Source organism: Physcomitrium patens, chromosome 8 (genome assembly GCF_059467195.1).
Source record: "Physcomitrium patens ecotype Gransden chromosome 8, ASM5946719v1, whole genome shotgun sequence".
NCBI classification, from domain to species: domain Eukaryota; kingdom Viridiplantae; phylum Streptophyta; class Bryopsida; order Funariales; family Funariaceae; genus Physcomitrium; species Physcomitrium patens.
Window position 1 is genome coordinate 12,022,471 of NC_143417.1, and position 23,193 is coordinate 12,045,663.

General features: G+C 34.9%; 2 protein-coding genes across 9 annotated transcripts; both read right to left on the reverse strand.

The window, feature by feature from the left end:
- Window positions 1-2,982: 2,982 nt before the first annotated feature.
- On the reverse strand, window positions 2,983-7,578 carry LOC112286137 (uncharacterized). 2 transcript variants are annotated; one of them, XM_024527764.3, is made up of 3 exons: window positions 7,309-7,578; window positions 6,491-6,557; window positions 2,983-6,234 (listed from the first exon to the last, which is right to left on the reverse strand). In XM_024527764.3, the coding sequence occupies exon 3, from the start codon at window positions 6,217-6,219 to the stop codon at window positions 3,574-3,576; it is 2,646 nt and encodes an 881-aa protein (XP_024383532.1). In that variant the 5' UTR covers window positions 6,220-6,234; window positions 6,491-6,557; window positions 7,309-7,578; the 3' UTR covers window positions 2,983-3,573. The 2 variants fall into 2 exon arrangements, with proteins under 2 accessions (XP_024383532.1, XP_024383531.1); XM_024527763.3 differs by having other exon boundaries at window positions 6,491-6,625.
- Window positions 7,579-13,852: 6,274 nt separating this feature from the next.
- On the reverse strand, window positions 13,853-22,499 carry LOC112286108 (uncharacterized). 7 transcript variants are annotated; one of them, XM_024527697.3, is made up of 22 exons: window positions 22,247-22,499; window positions 21,990-22,056; window positions 20,593-21,816; window positions 19,899-20,071; window positions 19,392-19,425; window positions 19,090-19,146; window positions 18,756-18,870; window positions 18,389-18,441; window positions 18,174-18,251; window positions 17,980-18,048; window positions 17,698-17,846; window positions 17,460-17,520; window positions 17,149-17,288; window positions 16,917-17,033; window positions 16,270-16,333; window positions 15,900-16,111; window positions 15,583-15,733; window positions 15,289-15,458; window positions 15,119-15,164; window positions 14,800-14,870; window positions 14,462-14,609; window positions 13,853-14,337 (listed from the first exon to the last, which is right to left on the reverse strand). In XM_024527697.3, the coding sequence occupies exons 3-22, from the start codon at window positions 21,748-21,750 to the stop codon at window positions 14,158-14,160; spliced, it is 3,246 nt and encodes a 1,081-aa protein (XP_024383465.1). In that variant the 5' UTR covers window positions 21,751-21,816; window positions 21,990-22,056; window positions 22,247-22,499; the 3' UTR covers window positions 13,853-14,157. The 7 variants fall into 7 exon arrangements, with proteins under 7 accessions (XP_024383465.1, XP_024383467.1, XP_024383463.1 ...); XM_024527699.3 differs by having other exon boundaries at window positions 19,392-19,419; window positions 22,247-22,498; XM_024527695.3 differs by having other exon boundaries at window positions 22,252-22,390.
- Between the last annotated feature and the right edge of the window lie 694 nt (window positions 22,500-23,193).

Sequence of the window (23,193 nt, forward strand, 5' to 3'; positions counted from 1 at the left end):
ACTATCTAAATATGATGGTTACTAACTAATATGAAGATAAATTTAATTATCTACTTGATTATTAAAGGGCAGATTTTACTTTTAAAACAACTCTTTTCATTCCTTTCAACAATTCCTTTTGATACTTTAATTATTCTTTAATTTTCACTATTTTCTATTTTGGATATTAATTATTTTTTAATTTTATTTTTTTTTTAAATCCTATAATCTCATAGTACTATTTATTACTTAGGTATTAGATCCTATATAGGTTTTATTGAAAAAAAAAAAAAACAAAACAAAATATTAATAGATTATTTAAAATTAGCAATTTAAAATAATAAATCTCCGAAAAAATATATTATATATCATTTTATTAATACATTTTAGATATGATATATAATTTTAGATTAATATAGTATTATTAATATAGTTCTATAATCATTCAAAAAATAGACTTAAAATATTATTTTAAATTTGTATATACAAAATTGTATTGTATCCTTGATTCACTTCAAAATTAGCATTACATTACTAAATATTTTATTTATTTTATTTCATTCTACATATTATTATCTTTTAATTTCTAAAAATTTATCTAATATTTTATTATTCAATTTATTGATCTTCCTACAAGTGCACATTAGTTCCTTCACCTTATTACTTTTTTGTTGGATCATTCTATATAATTATTTTTAATTGCTTTGATATATTGACTGCTATCTTGTCCACTTTGGTCTCTTCTTCAAATTACTATTTTTCATCTTTTGATTATATTTGTTTTTTTCTTGAAAAATCTCACTTTTAGCTTATTATTTTTTCTCACAAATCAACCATACAACACATTATGTTATATGTCACATATCCCTATGACTTGCTCATCTAATTTCTTTATAGATTTACTATCTTTATTTGGATCATATTTCTTTGCACATGTTTAAATTGACTTCTTTGTAATGTTGATACATTCATGTTTTATTATAATATTCTCTATATTTATATTTATATTTTTTTATACTAGTAAGAATTGATCACCTTTATTCTTGCCTAGTAGACACTAATTCAATGACAACCATTTGTTTCTCTCTTCTTTTCAACATTAATCTTGTACTTTTTTCTTCTTTCATTTTATTTTAGTCCCCATTTACATTTTGCTACCTTGGTTACTTTTAAAGTAAATTTTGATATTATGGTTTACTTTTAAGATATCTAATTTGATATTTGATAAGTAAAATACTAAGGTATATATATATATATATATATATATATACATTATAATTAAAAATAATATCCAAAATTTAATGATATCAAATATTAATGTATTTTTTTTAGAATAAAATTGATAATATTTTGTTAAATGCATAATCACTAGACTATTACAATGTGATAGAGATTAATCTTAAATCAAAGTAAATTCTCTTCTATTAATTTTTTTTTTAAGAAAGAAATAATAGTATTTGATTTTTTTAATTATAAATTATATTTTCTATTTTTTGTTGATAAGATATTCATTAAAATAATAATTATTGTAAAAAATATATTTTTTTAAATTTATAGATTATTTTTAAGGATATTTTGTGCTATTAATATAAGTTTGAATCTTGTTCAATTTAATTTTAAAAGTATAGAAATTTATATTTATATTTATCTTTATGCTTTCTACCTATCTAATTACATCTAATTATCTTTTCTAACTCTTATAAGGATACTTTATATCTTCATTTTTGTTGTTTTCTACTCAAATCCTAAATAATTTTAAATCTAAGATCTTATCATATCCTCAAATTTTAAAATCCCAATAAAATCTAAATAAATCCTACAAAAAAATTAATATTTTTAAAAAATAAATTAATAAAATTTATTAAATATCAGCTTTTAATTGAACTATTAGATTAGTTTCAAAATTTGTAAAATTTTGTCTCTATAATTCATTTACAAATTTATATATTTTAAGAGAGATTAAAAATATAAATTAATAATTATCACAATAAGACCCCTTATAATAAATCTTGATTTTTTACTTCAAGTTTATTAAAGAACTTTAATAGTTAATTCTTGTAATTTAGTTATTGAGTTTTTTCAAACTTGGTTTGTGGCTTTTGTATCATGACTTGTATTAATCTTTTAAGATTCTATTTCATGCAACTTTTGAATCCTACACATGTAAAAATTTGCAACTAACCTCAATTTGCCCACTTTTGGTATCTTTTTATATATTTGATCAAATATCTTATAATTATATTATTAAAATCACACAAAATTTAAGAATCACATTTTTTTATCTACAAATTTACACATTGACAAGTACTCTTGATAGTTTTAGTTTTAAAATTATAAGTTAGACTTATATTTTAGATATTACAATTTACTACTACCATTATGAACATTCTTTGTTACTTAAATTGCAATTAAAAAATAAAAAAGCACTTCATTTGGAATTTATTTAACCATTATTTTCTATTCTTTGTCAAATTATATAATACTAGTTATATAATGGTTTGTTGTTGCATTCTTCTCCACCCACCAACACAATATTCTTATTAGACTAATTTTATCTAGCCACCTATTCAATATTCTTATTAGATTAGTTTTATATGTAATCTTTTTTATTCCATTTATTAAGTTTTGAGCTTTAAAAGTTAAATATTATGATTCACTATATAAAACTGGTAAACCACTCAATTATAAAACTGTATTAACAATGTGTATATATATATATATATATATCAAAATGAGAAATATTCAATTATCCTTGTACCAGAATTACTAAGGAAATTAATCTTGCAGTCCAGTCACAAATTTGACTACATGTTCATTTTAGGAGAAGCTTAAAGTTGATAAAATGAAATAATCGGGATTCGTTTTTTGGATATATGCAGCACATGTCTTCAAATTTGAATCGAACATTTTCTTCGATTTGAGTATCCTTGAATTTCATACAAAATGGAAGCTACTCACCATGATGTCTCAACACGAATTTTTCGAAGTGTCACAAAACATTACTATCATTAAAAGACTAGTTTCATTACTGATGTAATATACGTACCATAATTTTTGTACGATTGTCTTACAACAGAAACAGTCAACACCGAATGAATTCAGATGCACTAACCATTGTTCCCAGAGAATCTGAAACCGCATTGCTCAAGATTTGAATACAGTATGGAGTCCATGTTGTGTGACGAATTAATTGTCTATAACCTCAAACAAGTGGGGAGAACTTAATCTAATCAGATATTTTCATATTACAAGTAAAGAAAGAATAGTGACCTCCGCCTCTTGGCCTATCTACCTGTGATCACTCCAGCACTCCCGATGTTTGAACGAAGGGGGCTGATACAGAATGGGAATGTCTATTGCACATACTCAATGCAAAGAGACGTTATCTGCAGTATCTTTACATCAATCAATTCATAAGCTGTACCTTCGTCACAAAAGCAGGAAGCATTTAGAAATGCTCTCAAATCCTTTGTCTACGTAGCAGATTCGAATGAGTAATCGAAAGGGGCCTAAATTTTCACCTGTAGGGCGATCAGTACTAGCTTACAAAACAAGTAGCCAGTGCAACTGACATTTAAATAAATGCAGAAAAAATCAATTTTTCTTATCTGTGGTCTCGTTCCCAACAGAGTGATACTGTTTCTTCCCTCGGTGGATCCTCCCAAGGAGACACAGAGTCATGAATGCAATGCTGTAGAATGCGTAAGCTTTCCAAGACGTTGTAGGTGCCACTCCCTGGGTAGCTTTGAGGAATACAGTGATATAATAGTGGACACCGATCACTGATGCCACCACAATCTGAACCGTCGAGGTGGACTTAGCAATAGCAGTTCCCTCGGCGTAAGCTAGGGTTAGATCGGCAGTCTGAAGGGTAAGATATAGAATGTATCCAAAGGCCTGCACAAGCTGTAGAACCAAGTAACTGGATGTAGAAAACTCGTGGAAAATTTCCATAGGCTCTGATCCTAATCCTAGGGCTGCCACCAGTAGAAGCTCGAAGTGCACAGCAAGGTAGATGTTGGCAAAAAGGATGGCTTTCTGCAGGGTTAGGAATTCCCGTACTTGCTCACAAACGAAGAAAATTAATGCCAATGGAAGTAGTAACAGGCAGTAAGAAATTACAGATGCCACCGCAGGAGCATGCCTATTTCCCAAAAAGGGCGTGATCGTACTTGCGAGGTCTTGATTCACCTTCACGAAATGGGTTTTCGTTTGGACCGAGAATACATTGATTTTCTTTACCAGGTGATCAGGATCATCTTTTGATGCACCCTGGTGCTTAGATTGGAACATCTCAGAGGATTGCGTATTACCGCGTACATTTCCACGTAGCACAGCAGCTTCTGCAGCTAGAGAAGAAACAATAGAGGGATTCTGATTACCGGCGTTCCTGTCTTCAACTGCTGACCTCTGCATCACTGAGTCCTTTCCAACGTCTTCAGTGACCTGCTTGTTCTCCTCCTTAACGACAAAACGAGATTGCTTGTCTTGTGAGGCAAATGTGTCTATCCCTCCAGAGATCTCAAGATCATGCTCGGCATTCATATGTGACACATCAATCTCTTCATTGTCCTCAACAAGGTGACTTTCGCGGCCTACGCCCTCTCCGCCCTCAAAACTCGGATCATCGCCTTCATTAACCTCCACAAATTTTCGTTTCTCGTGACTCCACTCCATCTTCTTGTCCGTTGGTCTCAAGACCTCGTTCCGCTCCCAATTTGTCCAATCATCCTGAGTTGCATGATTCCCTGGTTCCTCTTGCCCATAATGGATTGGCAAGTGCTCCTCGTTGTGGTCTATTAGGTTGTACTCTTGCCCTTGATGAAGTGACAGGTGCTCCTCGTTGGGGTCGATTGGGTTTCGCTCTTGGTGAAGACCCTGGATGTGCTTCGACAGTTGCTCCCGATCTTCAAGTTCCTGATCATGTTCTGACAATTGCTGTTGGTGAAGATCTTGGATATGCTTTGCCAGTTGCTCTCGATCTTCAAGTTCCTGGTCATGTTGTGACAATTGCTCTTGGTGAAGATCCTGGATATGCTTCGCCAGTTGCTCTCGATCTTTAAGTTCGTGATCATGTTGTGACAATTTCTCTTGGTGCAGATCCTGGATATGCTTCGCCAGTTGCTCTCGATCTTTAAGTTCCTGATCATGTTGTGACAATTTCTCTTGGTGCAGATCCTGGATATGCTTCGCCAGTTGCTCTCGATCTTTAAGTTCCTGATCATGTTGTGACAATTTCTCTTGGTGAAGATCCTGGATATGCTTCGCCAGTTGCTCTCGATCTTTAAGTTCCTGATCATGCTGTAATTGCTCCTGGTGATCATTCAACGTTACTAAACCTTTATTGCGTTCCTCGAGTTGCTTCTGTTCTACATCTCCAGCATTATCAAGGAGATTAGTTCCTGGGAGTTCCCTTGTAATGCTTTTCTGCGACGTGAATTCAGATTTGTCTTCTATCTTTGACTCTTCTTTATCAAACTGCAATTCTAATTTCTCTTCTCGCTGCACCACTGGTGGATTTTCTTGTAGCTTCTGTTCTACGGTGCCCTCCTCAGGTTTAGACTCCAGTTTCAGATCAGCCTGCAACTCCTCACTCTTAGCATCCCACCCTTCCTGTGGGACATCATGCTTCCACTCTTCTCCCTCGCTACTTTCTTCTGCATGAACTTCTTCGTGCTTCTCCTCAGGCTTCCATTCTTCCTTGTGATCCTCCACCTGTAGTTCTGAATGATTTTCCACAAACTTAGACTCCTCCTTCTGTTCCTCTACTTTCACTTCTTCCTTCTTCTCCTCGGACTTCCAGTCTTTCATAGATTGTTCTACCACTACTTCTTCGTGCTTTACATCAGGTTTCCATTCTTCGGTCTTCCCCTCTTGTTTCCAAGCGCCTTTATGTTCTTCATCAATCACTTCTTCGTGCTTCCCGTCTGGTTTCCATTCTTCGCGCGTATCCTTGACCTTCCACCGCTCGTTCTCCTCTGACCTCAACTCTTCTTTCTTCTCTGACTTCCACTCGCTTTTCTCTTCAGGCTTCCACTCGGAACGGTTAGTCTCTTCAGGGGACTGCAAAAGTAACCTCGCAAACCTCGAGTCCTGATGATTTATGATATCTAAGCTATCCCACTCCACTCTCTCCACTTCCAGAGGTCCAATCTTTCTAGATTTAAATGATCCGAATGCTGAAGGAGCACAACAGAGAAGCACTAATAATCCAAGCCACTTCCGCCGAAAGAATGCCATGATGGGTAAATTATTCTGAAATACGGCCAAACAAACACTTAGAAGCATGCACTCTTTGAGTAATCGCATATATACATCATCACAAGTTCACCTGTAGAGAATCTTACTCCCTTAGTTTGAAGATACTATTCCTCTGAAAATCACGTCACATAGAACATGCGAATGATAAAGTTGCATCGAGTTTAGGGAATGAGAAACCAGCACCAAAAAAAAAAACTGATCAGAATGTGGCATTTCAGCTATTAACTTGGGAAGAAATGGCAAATGGTACCTTCTTGTGTTTGGAAAACGAAGACCCGTCTTGTTGAGCACTGAAGTATTAATTGATAATAATTACCCTGCAGACATCTGCATATTTAACTTTCGGGGACGCAAAAATCGCACAAGTAACCTTGTGCCAGTGAACCTGCGATAATAGAGTTACAAGGATTGTGTGTGATAATCACAACACTCACAGTGGAAGAAATGTTTTTGTTACCTTGTCCACTCAATGGTACTATCGTCTTAAACAAACAAAATTGGTAATCGCAACCTCTACATACATTTATGAACTTAAGAAGTGATGACCTCTACAAGAATTTCCCCGGTAATTGAGGGCTGCAATGGGATCGATATAAAATTGTAATTTTCATGTTACGAATTCGGACGGCAGGCGGGTGGGCGGCGGGCCTCAAAAGGGTGTACACTGGCAAGCTGTACGAGTGAGGTAGAAAATAGTTTTATCAAAACAGACTATGACAATATCTCTACCTTCAATCTTCAATTTTTCTGACATCATATCATCCACATTCGAAACAACGGCAGCAAATAAGAAAGCTCAAACCCCATGAGGTGAAACAACGATTTAAGGACCTTAACAACATGCCCCGGAGGTAAGGAAGGACAACATTGTGAGCCATTCCTGAGAAACAGTTACTCCAACTTGTCAAGACACTCAAACCGGCCTCCGCAAAGCAGCTATTAAACAATAATCCAGATTCTACTCGAACAATGCAATACGTGGACCGACCAGATGCATGCGGAAGAAGTGAGCACAATGCAAAACCATTCAATCTCATGGTGAGGAAATAGATCGCCAGACGAACTCACTAGCATGCCGAGAGGAACAAAGCCTGGCCGAAGTAACGGGAAGCACGACGCATAACGACCTCAAAATCGTGCAACAATCGCAGACATATTTTGCAGAGTCCTCTGTCGTTCTCGCACAGAAAAATCTCGCGAGGAGAAGTTTGAGTAAAGCTTCGGGTGGGGAGTTTCTACCCCGCGGCGAAGAGCTGAGACTCGACCCCCCCCCGCCCCCCCACCCTCGTCGACACCGAACCAACATGTTCCCACAATCAATCTAAACTTTAGAAGCCGCCATTGCATCGATCCAGCAATACAAGGAAAAAAACGAGCGGGAATTCACGAGTGGACGAGGGATTTTCGCTTCAACCAATTCCGGTATCCCCGATCCGGTATTCTATTCCCGTGAATACGTATCCGTATTCATATTGTATATGTGCCACCGTATATATAGTGCGGGTATTGTTTTTCCTTTTTCTTTTCTCAGCTCTCTCGTCCTATTGTTTACTTTTTATCTTTCCTTTTATATACATATATATGGTTGAAAAAGATAATCATGATGAATGTGGTTAGTTTTCATTGGTTGCAGATTTAGTAATGGAAAAAAGAATCTAGAGGTCATTTTTTATTTTCATGATGGTTAGAATGGGTGGACAACCATCATGAAAAAAAAAAAAAAAAAAAAAAAAAAACTGCACATTTCTCCACTACTAAATCCAAAAGTAATGAAAACCAACCATATTTATCATGATTATGTAAAAACTTGAGTCTATTTAAAATTTTATTATTTTATAAATATATATATATATATATATATACATATAATCTTGTTAAAAAATGAAGCTTAGTTGGATAACGTATTCGTTCTAATATGGTTTTTTTTTTTTCTTTTTAATTTTTTCTTATTGAGTGGGAAAACACGTGACTGAACCCCATTTATTAGTGTTGGTAGCTGCAGTTTATGTGATTGAGATGGATTTGAGGGGGAAAATCGGATTGTTTTAGTTGTATAAAAAATTGGGGTTTAATACTGTGAAGAATGGAAAGGAATATTGACCTTCCATTGATTTTGTTTTCCTGTATTAGTGGTTTTGTTAATGTGGTATTTTTAGACAACTTCAATTCTGCATGCTTTTTAAAAGCAATTGCAAAAGAATGAGCAGTGGAGAGGTGTCTTTTTTAATATTCTTGTTACATACGAAGTCACAAGAAAATGTTGTTGATTCAAAAAATTAAACTAAAAACTATGCTTACAGTTGAATCCAGAGAATTAAAATTAAAAACATTGTCAGAAAGATGCTCTTATCCTAAAACATTCAGCAAGGTTGAGGGTAGCTTTCATACATACAAAAAGTAGTGATGTAATTTTAAACAAGTTTTAATTGCATGTACTTACAGTGTTAAAAAATCTTATTGAAACCAGAGTTTTTATGCATTCACTTTTCTAATTGATCTCTAATTGTAAAAATAATATTTAAAAAAAAAAATGAAATTTTTATATCATATTAATAAAAATAGATGTATATTTTTATATTTACTTAAACCAATATCAAAAAATATTATATTTCATTTACAAATACTTTCTAAAATCATCACTTAGCAAATGCAATTATGATAAGACAAATATGTGATGTAATTCTTCCAAAAGTGTTAATTTTTAATATAATTAAGATTTCTGATCTATATATATATATTTAAATTTTTTAATAAAAAATAAAATGGTAGATTTTTGCCACTAGAAAAATTTTCTTTGTAATGGATATTGGCAAATTTTGATATGCTTGTAAATATATGAATTTGTACTTTAAAAAATTAAATATTTTAAGTTTTCTAGATGTTATTAAAAAATACGTTTCATCAAATACAATAAATAATACTACCAAAGGTGGATAATATTTCTTCTTCTGTAGAAAAAATAAAATATATAAAAAATAATAGTTGTCAACAAAATTTTCTTCTTATGTATTTAAATATATTTATTATTTTTATTCTACTTGTTTATATATTTATTGAGCCAAAATATTGGCTCATTTTATATATAATTTTGCTCCATTAACAAGGAGTTATTTTATTCTCACCATTCTGATTGTGTCTTTGTGGTTGTAGAAAAAAGTAATGTAGTTATATATATATATATATATATATATAGATATATATATATATAATAAATTCTATTTTAAAAATAAAATGGTTTGATCTTTAGATCTTAAACATAAGAAGAAAATAAATGTCAAACTATAGAAATAAATTTAAAATGATAATAAAATTGAATCTTATAATGTATTGCACAAGATAATTATAATTTAGATACTAATTCTAATATATTTATAAAAATTATTAGAATCCTATTTTAATATTTATAATGATTGCATATAATTACCTTTAATTATTTTAATATAAGATAGTAATAAAGTAAGGATATTATCTCATTGATGTCATATATTCAAAATTGTATATGACAAAGTTTTTAGATAATATAGCTTTTAAGTGACAAAATTTATTTATTTATTTATTATAAAAAAACCAATAAAATTTTTAATTACTTAATTTTAATAGATGATATATATATATATATATATATATATATAGAATTTTAAAAATAGATCTATTTTTTTATTAAATAAATCCACTCTTAATGAAGAATATGGTAATTATGATGAATGTGGTTGGTTTTTATTCATCGTAGATCCAATGTAGATCACTATAGAGAAATAAATCTAGATGTCATTTTTTTTTCTCTCCTAATAGTTAAGATAGGTGGATTGATTTAATGAAATCTAGGACTATTTAATATTCTTATATATATAATACAGTATTATGTTGTGGTTTGGTTACCATATGAAAATAATGCACATATATATTTAATATATAATTTACTATACAATGTAGTGAGAGCCATGTTATTAGATTTTAGTTGATTAAAAATGTGATTAGATTACTACTTTGAAGTAGTTAGTTTAAAAAGGCTATTATTGAGATTGATTTTATATTAATAATAGTTTTTATATATTTAGAGCCACCTTTATTAGACAATGGTGATTCTTGAAATCTTATTTTATTTTTTTAATTTGGTGTTTAAGGCACATACTATATAAAACTTATTAGAAAAAGGATTAAAGAAGGATTTTTGTATAAAAAGGAGTAATTAGGCCAACTATATGGATGAATGGAGATGGATGATGAAAATCTCTATTCTTATTGGCCAAAAGTCATGCCTAATGGGCTTCAAGGAGGTTGCTCGAGGCCTTATTAAGGATTAGAGTTATTCTTTTGAGGCCATTTGAACATCAAAGATTAAGGTCGTCAAGTTTAGGATTTTGGGTATGGTTTTGGTAAAAATTTTGTATGATTTGGAGTTTTATGAAGAAGATATAGGTGCTCAAAGTTAAGATATTGATTTTGTACCTATTTTCACTCTTTGGAGCATAGCCCATGCATATAAAGGGCATTTTAGAATCGGATTATGTGGTTAAAAATTTGGTTCAAAGGGCTATATTTTGCATGCAAAAAAACTAAAGGTTTGAAGTTGATTTGAATGAGCAATGATTGCTTGAAGACAACATTTCAAATTTGGATTAAGAGTACCTACTAGAGTTTCTAAGATGCTCAACAATCTGTAGTAGATTTATGATCTATTTTTTTTGTGATAAAGCTTAAGGGTAAGTTCTACATTTTCTAGAAATTTGAAAAAACTTTAACAATTGGATCAAGAGATATAATATTCTAAATTTTGGAGGAAAAAAAATCTTTTGTAGGAAAAAAATATTTTGAAAGAATTTTGTTACAATTTGAGCATTTTATGTAAAGAGATTTAAGAGAGCCAAGACTTTATATATATAGATATAGATATAGATATATAGATATATATTTAAAAAAAAAAAAGATATAGTGCTAAGGAAAAATTATGGTATAAAGATGGATTTTTGTAAAGAGATTATGGATTTTCTTTGAGCTTATGGAAAATCTAACTTATTGGCAAATAGTTAGTTATGATTTGTTATAGCAAAGGATGTTAGAGCATTTCTAGATGCTTTAGAAAGCCTTGTGTACAAACCTTCTCAAATATAAAAGTTATTATTATTAAATATCTTTCAATATTGATACATTTATTTATCTTCTATAATAAGAATAAATCACTTATTGAAGCTTGGCCAATAAATTAAAGCTAAACTCTCCATAGTTAGGTACCCAATGTATTCTCACATAGAAAATCACGCCATATGACAATGGTCTTTTAGATATTTAAAACTTTTTATAGAATTAAAAAAAATAATTTAGCCATTATCACTTTGATAGTTTATTATTTTTTTTATTGATCTCTTAAAATAGTTTCTATATAAAAAATTATGGTTGTCTCTTTATAATTTTTTAAAATGCTTTTGTATAAGAAGGTGCTATTAAATCTTATTTATAATGTTTTGTGATTTTATTAAGAATTATTTTTTTAAAAGTATTATGTTACTAAAAATAACTTATTTTTATTTTAAAAATTTTATATTTACATTAAAATATGCATTTTTTCTTTTAAATACTTAAATGCATATACTTTCATATATTCCTTTAAGATTACTTAAATAATATGTCAATCAAAGAAATTAAATTTATTGATTATAATTAATAATTAATTAATTAATCAAAAATATAATTTTTATGCATTTTTCTATTACTTGTCTTCTTTGTGTTATAAATATTAAATATCTTAAGCTAAAATTTTAATTACTTCAATAAGAAAGTTGCTTAACTAATATCTTAGAGGTTGGACTTTATTCTAGCAAATGGATGAGAAGAATCTATTTATTTATTTATTTCTATGCTTATTTCTCATAGACAACAAGCAGGCAACAAGCAAGACAAACTAAAACTTGTATGAATAATGTGAGACAATAAGCCATGGTCAGCAATTGGAAGGATGAATGCCAGTGGGAGGAGATTAGATGGAAGTGAGTTTTAGTGGTGCCAAATTAATGCAAGGTTTGCTTTTGGCCTGCAATGCATGTTGTTATCATGTTTTGGTTCTTTTTGTGATGCCCACTTGCCGCAAAGTGAATGGCCTACAGTGTATTGAGGTCCACAATCCATACAAAATTGCAATAAATGCACACAATTAGTAACCGTCTTAGACTATTTCTCCATACAGTATTAAAGCAGATTCAGTTTTGCCAAGCTAGGGATATATCAACATTATAGATTCTAGAATACTTCATTGTAGTTTTGAGTGCTATTTTCAATTCCCAATGGAATACTTGCTTCTTTGTGCCCATGATGTAGCCATGTTTGGCTACTAAATTTAATGTAACATTTATTATGGGTTGCACTATTTACATAAAATTTGTGTTCTTTTATTCCAGTGGAAATGTATGCACGTGAGTACATAACTAGTTCACTAGAATACTAGTCAATTCTTAGTTTTAGATACCTTTTACATATTTAGAAAATATTTATTATTAATTATAAAAATATGTAGATACATATGTTTTAGTTGGTGTTTTCTTTTGAGTTGGGATGTGTTTCTTTTGTGAATGGGAATTAGTGATTTGATTGGTAAAGTAACAATAATATTTTTTTTTTGTTTTTCATGTGAAAGTAATGATTTCTTGTTTTTTATGTATTTTTACTCAAATATTTATTACCAACTTTGGCCATCTTAATACATTTTTCAAGAAGCTTAAATATTATTGTTGTGGAATGAAATACTTGTATTATTATAATATGTGGTCTTTTTGGAACAGTTTTTATAAAATCTTATTTTTGCTTTTAATTGTAATTTTTTATATACTTTGTATTTCAATCAAATTTTATTTAATTCTATATTTTAAGTAATTTTAACAAAAAATATGACTTGAATTTGAAAACGAAAAAAAAGAAAAGAAATCACATCATTGTAAAGTCTTGCTTAGTTAATTCTATTACAAATTGTGTCTTTATACTTCAAATATTTAAATTAGACTTATTATATATATATATATATATATATATATATAGCAAGTTTATAATAAATATAATATTAACCATGACTAAAAATAACAATTATATGTATATATATATATATATATATATATGATATTGTTAATGCCACAATAGTTTTTGTTATTGTCACTACAATTTGCCATTCATCATTTGCCTCCATAAATTTTTCTATTGCCACCACAATCTTATTTTTATTAAAACTAAATTTTCTTTCTATATAGTTTGGAAAAAAATAAGAAAACAAATCAAAAACATTGATAATTTTTATGACTTGAATATAAAAAAAATTGTTGTGTGTTTTAATTAGTACATATTATTGTTAATATAGTATCAATTAATTAATCAAATCAAATAATATATATTTTAAATTTAGAAACTCTTAAAAACACTTCAAACATCAACCTAAAATAACACAACCTTCTAATGATATTTATCTGATAACAGCATTTCTTTTCCAAACAACTTTTTTAAAACTTCAATGCCAAAAATCAACACACACACACACACACACACAAATATATACATAAACGTACACCAATTCAATAGCATGTGACACAAATCTATCAGTTTGTCTCACATTCCTTGCAATGTGACGCAATGGTTGGTATAGTTTTATTTTATTCCAATAGCATCTGGAGAATTGGCTTGAAAATAGTTGATCAATTTTTTCAGGTGGGTTAGAGCTGCTCCGTATGAATACACCATATTTCCTGACTAATCTGTGCAGCGATGCTCTATTCAATGAGAGTGCCGGAGGCTGGTAAAAAGAACCTGGCCGGGCTCTCTGGGATGAGCAGCCAACCTTCCCTCCAATTCCATCGCGGACAAAGCTAAGGGATACTACTTCTCGATGACGATTGATAGTTCTGGGTTATGATAGTAGATATAAAATTGAGGCAGTCAAACTCAGACTGTTGCGAGTTGCTGTGGTGCTGGACGTCTGTCGTTGTACACGAATGACACGATTCCTGACTTGATAGCACTCTGAAGCGCAGGATCGTCAACGTTTTCTGAATCATCCATCCAGGTCTTGGCAGGAGCCGTTTTTGTCCTGGAGATGAGGTCGAAAGTGTCGCAATTTGTCGCCTGTAGAGATATTCGATTGGAACAAAAAAAAATAAGAGAGTAATACTATTGTGCTATTTTCACTTTCAAACGGGTTCGATACGTTAATAATTCTGCAGAATTGTTGTCGTTGTCCACCACTCACCAGATTTAATGTGAAAAGCTCTTTGAGCTCTTCCTTGGAAAAATGACGACCTATGTTGCTCTTTTTGGTATGGACATCCGCATCTCCTTCCACAGCTGCAGACATTCCTCCTTTCATTATCTGACGCTGATAGATTTTTTCTTCGATGCTGACCGCCATCACACCAACTCAGTCAGCATAGTCCCATCATGTCTTCTTCGCTGACTGTTACAACCGATTCTATGACCAACGCAGAACTCTTGGACGTTATGATGTCCACCAGATACGTGAAAATTTACTAGGTTATGTCATGCACATGCAAATCTATTCATTGAGAGGAAATATAAATATATTTAAACCTGCCAGTCGACAGAAGCCTGTATATCAGGACTGGTTTTAGCTGCCCTTCTCTCCATATACGAGCAATCGCCTGGTCACATTCGTGAGGTCAGTGCAATCAAAACTTTGATTTCATGAAAAGCTCATCGATGTAGATTGTGTAGTCTCTGATAACGCCATAACATAGCTATGTCAAACAACAACGATCCTAAACAATTAGAATAAGAATAGCATTTTTTTCCCCTGGCGCGACATGATCATGATAGTGAATACATGGGTTGTATCTCATGAAAAGAAAAATTTCCAATCAATGAGTCATGAATCGTCAGAAGATTTTACCTGGGAGTCGGTAGCTGGATTCCAGTCAGGATCAAACAGTACAAGCCTGGAGGCACACGCGTAAACGTATGAAAAGTTCAGAATTTTTTTAAAGCATCCAGTCATTGCTATGATTCATCACGAAATCCTTAGAACCATGAAGTAGCGAAACAGAATGTCTTCAACTTTACCTATTGGCCCCGATCAGGTTAAGACCAGTTCCACCAGCCTTTGATGACAGAAGGAACACAAACACATCTCCAACGCCACTGTTTAATTGATCAACGAGTAGTTGCCGTTTAGATGCTTCCGTCGAACCGTCCAGTCGTAACCAATTCCAACCCTGACTCGTGCACATATCCTGCAAGCAATTCTTGACTGATTACATCAGCACTAGGAGTTTCGATGCATCTCCAGCTAAACATCTCCATGCACTGCTACGATTCATGTTCTCGTGACGTAGGTAAAAGTGTGACAATGAGAACCTGAATTAAGTCCAATGTTCGAGTAAAATTGGAAACCACCACCACCCTATCCTTTTGCCTAGCTGTACGGCTTGTGTAAACTGTCCGGAGGAGCCAATATAAACATGCCAATTTCCCAGAAAACTTCCATCCTTCATCTGACAGGCTCGCCCTGATTCACAATGTTGCAATCCAGCAACACTAAAAGTGAGGAACTTATATGCAAATCTCACTTCGACCCAAAATTGCATCCTGTTGAGCACACAACTGACCACATGTGGGCTTGTGCGCCACATAGCATACAGACAGCGGACTACATGAGACGAGGTTATCAGCACCTTGATTGGAGGACTTCAATGTTATCTGTACTGTCACTAAATCTGCTTAATCCAGCAGCAATTATCTGAGATTTTAGCTCCGCATCCAGGTTTGTGCCTTCAATGATATCGTTGTAACTAAGTTGAGGGTGGCTACACAACTTCCTCAAAGAGGTTATTGAGGATAAGATCGTAGCTGAAACATTTTCGGTCATGTACACCGACCTAAGTGCCTGCAACCAGGCATTGTTGCGAACCGTAATTACTACTTTCCTTGAGGTAGCACGTCAATGAAAGAAATTGCAACATACATACCAATAAAATCAGGAAGTAGTTCTCAGGCCAACTATGAAAGGAAGAGAGCTATAATGTGAAGTCAGTTGGGACTAACTCTGGCAGTGATGATATTATAGAAAGAGATCTGAAGTAGATGTAATCTGCAAAACACAAAAAATCTGTCCCAACAGACGTTAAATCGACCATATTCTCTCAAGATCCAGACAGTTGACAAGCCAGTGCATCAGGACGTCAAGTTGGCGGACTTCATTATCGAAGGTCTCAGCACATAATGTACTCTATGTGTTCACGAAGAAAAACTTGAATGTGCAGATAGTTGTGACATGCCAAGGTATTAAATGTTCAGAACAGAGTAGGTCTAAGAACTTGAAATGGTTATTTTACATCCAGATCATAGAAATCCAAACAATCCATAAAAGTAGTTGGAGCAATTATCAAGTAATCAGCTCAGCAGCTTCACGTTTTCCAAATCAGTGCACTATAATATTCGGCAAAAAACTCAATTTGTAGGGAATTATTTCGCTTTCCCACAAAGTACCTCAGACAGCTATTGTACCTCTCAAAACCATTGATCCTTCTTTAGGCGACATAGGACAATGATGCCAGCCAGTGATTCCTTCATGTTTGAAAAGAATCTTTCTGGCTACTACCCTGTTACAATGCGTCCGCAACAACATAAGCATCTCTCAAAAGCGTTTAAAACTACTTAAACCTGGCTGAAAGCTACATACATGCACTTACTCTGTTTTGGTAGGTAAGTATGCTTCGTTTATGTTTGCTGTCCTCCGAAGAATGCAGAATTCAGTTCTCGATTGAAGTTCAAGGGATCTGGCTTGTCCCAACTTTTGCTCCTCTTCACTGTCACAATTTTCATGTCGCCAAAACTAGAGTTCATCACTGGGATCGAATAACAACTTAGGCAGATAAAATTCGTCTCAAACACATAAATTATTTGCATCGAACACTTTTTCACCTTGCAGTGCGATCCTGACTTCGCTCAATAGGCTCTGCGAATATCCGCTTAAACGAAGAAAGAGGGCCTAAAAGCCCTGGATTGGCAAAGTCAATCATAGCATAAAACTCGTTTAGATCGTTCTGGACAGGAGTTCCGGTCTGCAACACAATGCAACTTAACCTTCAACCTCCCAAAAACCAAAATGCTGCACTACGCACTGCTACCTATCTACTAATGGAATAAACCAGCAATCGAAAGCAACTATATTTCACCGAAGGCGCTGTGGACAGTTACTCTAACCAAAGGCACCAGAAATACCCAAGACTTACCAGAAGAATTTTACGAGGGCATTGAAGCCCAACGAGAGCATCAATGGTCTTGTTACCAGCACTGCACAAAATTAAGTATGCCTTGTTAAATGAGCGAATAGATTAGAAAATGAAAAGCTCAGAAGGCAGGCTTCCCACTGCACAAGTTGCGATATTTCGTTGAAAAGATGGAACATAAAGCCGGTTTCCTTCATACAGAGGCGCGAATGCAGAATCTAGAATTCGCAAGAAAAGGTACCAGTTCTTGAGGCGATGAGCCTCATCACAAACCAGTAGCCCCGGTTTGGTGGATGCAATTATGTCGATGTGTTTCCGTAGAATTTCGTAGGATGTTATCAAGAGCGGACTGGAGAATCCAGCTTTAAAATCTGCAAATTTCTGAGCAGCCTGCAACCATGATCTTCAGGAAATTACTCATGAAACTAACTGGAAGAGAGAACAGCAGCATAAATCAAAAGGATGTTCAAAACTACCACGGGTTATCAAAAACAAGTAACAACCATCTAGAAGTTGCTCCAACCTCCCTGTACGCAGTTCCTGCATGTACCGCCATAAACCTCAATCTCTCCCTCCCAAGCCATTTGTGAACCTGCATCACGGTTAATTTTTTTTGGTTTAGTCCAGTTTCACTTTTCGAAAAAGAGGTCGACCTATTCAGCTTACTCGCACACTCGAAGAAAAATAATTGGTAATGATCGGTTTCTAGCACCATACCTCGTTCCCCCAGTTATGAACAAGAGACGAGGGGCAAACGACCAGGACACGCTTGACAGCTGGAGAACCGCCAGGACCCTGCGAATGAAAGTCAACTCCAACAGTCATGTACAACTTCATCCTTTTGCAAATGACTGAACTTACATCTTCGTTTGAAAGGTCAAGTAAGACGAAAAGTGTATGCTGCATTGATACATTAGCTCAGTAATTCATACCTGCTTCAAAATTGTCCATATTAAGGTGATTACTTGCAGAGTCTTGCCAAGACCTGCATTTGTATGAAAGAAAATGATGCCAATGAGCCAAGATGTACTAAGCTTGAAGATGTTATAAGGAACTCACACGAAAAGGTGATGCAACAAGTAGCCATTTGTGCTCATGCAAAACACCCCGAGTAAAAGAGAAACAAGTACTTATGACAGTGGAAAGTTGGGATAGTGCTTCAAAGTGACAGCTAACGCTGAATCAATATATGACAGTACTAATGTTTAATTTGAAGACAGATAAAGCAATCTAGAACATGCACAAATCTTAAGCCTTCAAAATGAAATTCACCAGAGCGGTCTAATCAAGCTTTCGTACCCATTTCATCAGCTAGCAAACATCCGCAGAAGGAGTTCGATCTTAGTCCCATGATACATTCATACATGAACATCACTCCATCTTTTTGATGCGGCCTCAACTTTGATGCAATATACTGCATATCCCGAGGACGGTTATTAAAAAACCAATTTGAAGTGGAAAAGCACAACAAAACAAAGCAAAGAAAGGAGAAGACATAAAGTAATCCTCTCAACAGTTGCTTTCTAGAGCTGTTCTTTTGGCGCTAATAAATTGCAAACTAAGAAGAAACAACTGTTCGCATCCTCAATGACAACTCCCATCAACGCTTAAAATTGTGAGCAAGAACACCAACCGGATCCACGACGACAGGAACCTCTGTAGATGAATCCTCGTTCAGCTTCCAAGCGTCCTTCACATGAACCAGATACAAAATTGTCATGCTACCACAGAGAACTTGTCAAAAAAATTAATCAAGCAAGCTCAAGAAATACAAATTAGAGAGAAGAAAACCAGAAACAACACTCTGATAAACACGGTACGCAAACCAGATGTGCCAAATCTTAGTATTTTTCAAGAAAAAAAGTCGTATCTAGTGCTAATCACTGTAACCAATTCAATTGTGATGAAAAGAACGATGTGAAAATGTATGAGTACCATTGGTATCATGAATGGTCCTTTGTCCCTGCGGCTATACCAAAGAAATAGATCATAAGGATCACAATCATCTATCACATATTGAAACTTTAAAGGATCCTAGTAATCAGTTGATCTGTACCAAATGGAACGTCAGAGCAGGCCAACCCCGCAACCTGTTCGTAATGGTCATCTTATTGAGACGTGCTTTCAGAAGTTCACATTGATTTCGTTTGAGATTGTCAACCATGATAAAATCCTGTTAACAATGAGTTGAGGTATATAGAAACTCAGAGAATTCAAATAAAAACCTGCTCACAAAATTCCAAGATTTCTAAAAAAATAATCCTCAAAAGTATAGAGACTGTCGTAGGTAGTGAGTTTTGCACTAGTTTTGCGGCTTTTCATCATCAGACTTCCCTGACGGTTTCGTGAAATAGTGCAGCCGCCTCCATCATCTGATATCAAAGTGAGCAGAGGATAAAGAGGCAAGAGGAAGCTATCATATGTTACAGAGCGAGGCTTTACCTGGACTGTTGTGATCCATCCAGCTTTGAACTTTTGAACGGCTGTTTCTTCAACGTCTTCAATGGACACTGAATTGGAATTGACGGAAGAAGCTTGTTAGCCATATACAAAGTACCACTGAGAACTTCTTCATTAGAAGCTTTTCTCATCACCTCTACCTCAAATTTTCCGACCTGCACGTATCAACATATGCCAAAGTTTGAGCATTATTGTAGATGTAGTCATGTTTCTGTAACCGCACAGAATAACAAAAGCTAAGAATTAGCCTTCCTGTCCTGCTACTCTACATGTTCATCAGTCCATAGAAACTTTACGAGGTGCAAATAATGGTCGCTTGATGAAATTGAAGAATCAAAACACTACAAGCTTCACACACGCACACAAACACACAAACACATCTATATATATATATATCCTCACACGTTTTCATTTGCAAGGTCAAAAGATCTCCCGTAAGTCCTACCCGTTAATTACAGAGAAGAGTTATTGCTGTACATACATATACACCAGTTTAAGGTGTTATAAACATTCACAAGCTATGTAGGACGGGCGGAGTCACAAAAATTCAGGTACAGAAACACATAAAGATGTAGAAAACACACAATAGTAAACCGAGCTGATGTCTCGATAGACCGGTGAAGGTCATCCAGGATGATTCAAGCAAGAGAACAGCCCTCGAAAGTCCGTTACTCACCTCAAGAGTGGCTCCTTCTGGCATATCCTTCAATCCTTGAAAATTCGATTTACTAACAACTTTACTATCCATGTCTTGGAGAGTGCACGATCGCCCTTGACAAACAATAATACCATCAGACCAGGGACCTTTTCGCTTAGCATTTTTTTTGCGCGGGCAATACATAACCAAGTAATGCACTGTTGTCGGCAGCTCGTGCGTATGATTCACTGCCTCTAGCAAATTTACACCATGAAGAGATGAGAACTGGCGATGGGGACCGTGCAAAGTCTCTTCAGGATTCGTAGGCTTTGAACTGAGAGACACTACTTCATCATTGTGATCTTCCTTCACATGGACATATGGCTCCCCTTCTCCTTTATTGCTTGTGGACTCCAAATTTTCTTTCAAGTTAACTGTATCTGCACCGCCCGATGGTATCAGATCTAGCTTGAGATCTTCATTTAAACGGTCATACGCACAAGCAACTGTTTCCTTTGAGATCGCTGCTGCTTGTTCGACGCACAAACCTTTTTCTGACAACAGAGGTTCTCCCTCTTTCTCAGCAGGACAATGTTTCTTCCGAACATCCAAACTTGCGTTTTCCAACTCGCCATCCTCGGGACAATCCCGTTTCGCACCAACTGCACAAGAGGATTCAAACGACGAAGAATTCCCAGGAATTGTTTCGAGATCTGCCTTTGAAAACAAGTCGGAGTTTCCTTCCTCGAATGCAACTTTCTCCACAATATCGGATGCGGAATAGAGATCCAATGGACTTGCGGATTGAGGCGAAAGTTTATCACACTGGTCAGAGACAGTGGAGGAGATGTTACTCATCGTCCCAATTCTTCTAGATTGCATCAGTTGGAGTACCTGGGAGGGTTTCCTCCCTGCAGTGGGAGCATCTCTAACCACGTTAGAGCCCTTACATATTGCAAGTCCTTCAGATCCGTAGCTTTCTGTTCCACCTGCAGAGTGCAACTTCGTTCTAGGGGAAACAACTGCCTGCGGTGAGGTGAAAGGTGTTCTGAACCTTTTCCTGCTTGGTATGATGTTCCGAAAGGGTTCACTTCCGCCAGCTTTCTCGAAGATAGCAGATTTTGCATTAATAACATTCTCTTTCCCCTGTTCCTGAAGTTTCTTTGCAAGCATGCTTGGAGCAGCCGATCTCCTCATAGTGGAGAGTTTTGAGATTGATCCACGGTTCACTAACCTCGCATAAATTGAAGCACATGAATGTAGCTGGTAGCATCAAAATTGGAACCGTTAATTGTACCTTCCAGGTTAACCAGGACGCGGCAGACTGACAATCTTTGTGAACCTTCAAATTATGACCTCAAGCAATACCTCCGCAAGGCTTATCTTAGTTGTTGGTAAATAAATAAAATAAAACAAAATAAACTCTTCTACAATACCTCTCTGGAAGCACCAGAAATTGCATCGACCAAAATGCTCGTCAACAAAGTCTCTGCGACAGGAGACCTGTTGGTGCCAATTTCGGATTCAGTGAAAGCGCTCTCCAGAGCCTACAAGATGCAAAAACTATCGAGCTTTCCAAGCCTAGGAATTACTCCACAATCCATCAAATTCAATCAACAAAGGCGGTGTCACTTCACTTGTGCAAGACAAATTCTAGAATCACGAACAGATAAAAATCCACAAGATCACTCACCTCACCTATCCAATCCCGCCACAGAAATTCATTCTCCAACGAAAATGCAACGCGTACGCAGACAGCCCCTACGACCACCGCAACCTTCGTTCACAAACGGCCAAAAATGTCCAAAATCATCTCAATATCTCCCGAATTTCTTCACGCTTCCTTCTCGCAACCACAGCAGCTCAGATCGAGCTAACAACAAAGGGCTCGTCGATGCCAAGGAAGACAAACGCAGTGTGAAGCTCGCGCGCTCAGATGGGACACTGCAAAGTGTCTTCAGGAAGGCAACGAGAGCAATGAGCAGTATGATCAAGGCAGGGGGACCGTGGAGGAATCGGAGTCGTCCAATCCAGAAAAGAGGAAATCGACCGTCAGAGTCGGTTCGTTCAGTTAGTAACTTATTAGTAAGTTTGGCGGTTGTCCAGGAAGGAAAAATTTGAAGAGAGAATGGCGGGAGGAGTAGGCCATTGAAGACGCCCTCAAACCGCCGAGACACAGAATTTCGTCGCACTGTCCTACTCAGCAGTAGAAGAATTAGTGCACAAAGAATTACTCCGTAGTGGAGTTTTTAATTCAACTCTAAAGCTTGCAATTCAAATCTTTTGTTTGGTGTTAAATCTTATAGAAATGACTCAAATTTATTGAATAAAGAGGGAAATTAAATTGACACACTTCAAACTCAAATTGTTTTATTATATATATATATATATATATAGATATAGAGAGAGAAATGATAAAGTGACCCAAATTTTTACCAAAGCAACCTACTCTATCTTAAGCATCATTGCACTCTTGGAGCCCCCACCCTTGTTCTCAGCTGTTCTCTATTCCCAACTATTGCTAGGGATGGAGGTGGAGGCTAGGAACTTTGGGAATGAGGGTGATAGTTGGGAACATGGGAATGGCTAGGAAGGGTCACTTTAGTAAAAATTTGGGTTGCTTTATCATTCCTCTAAATA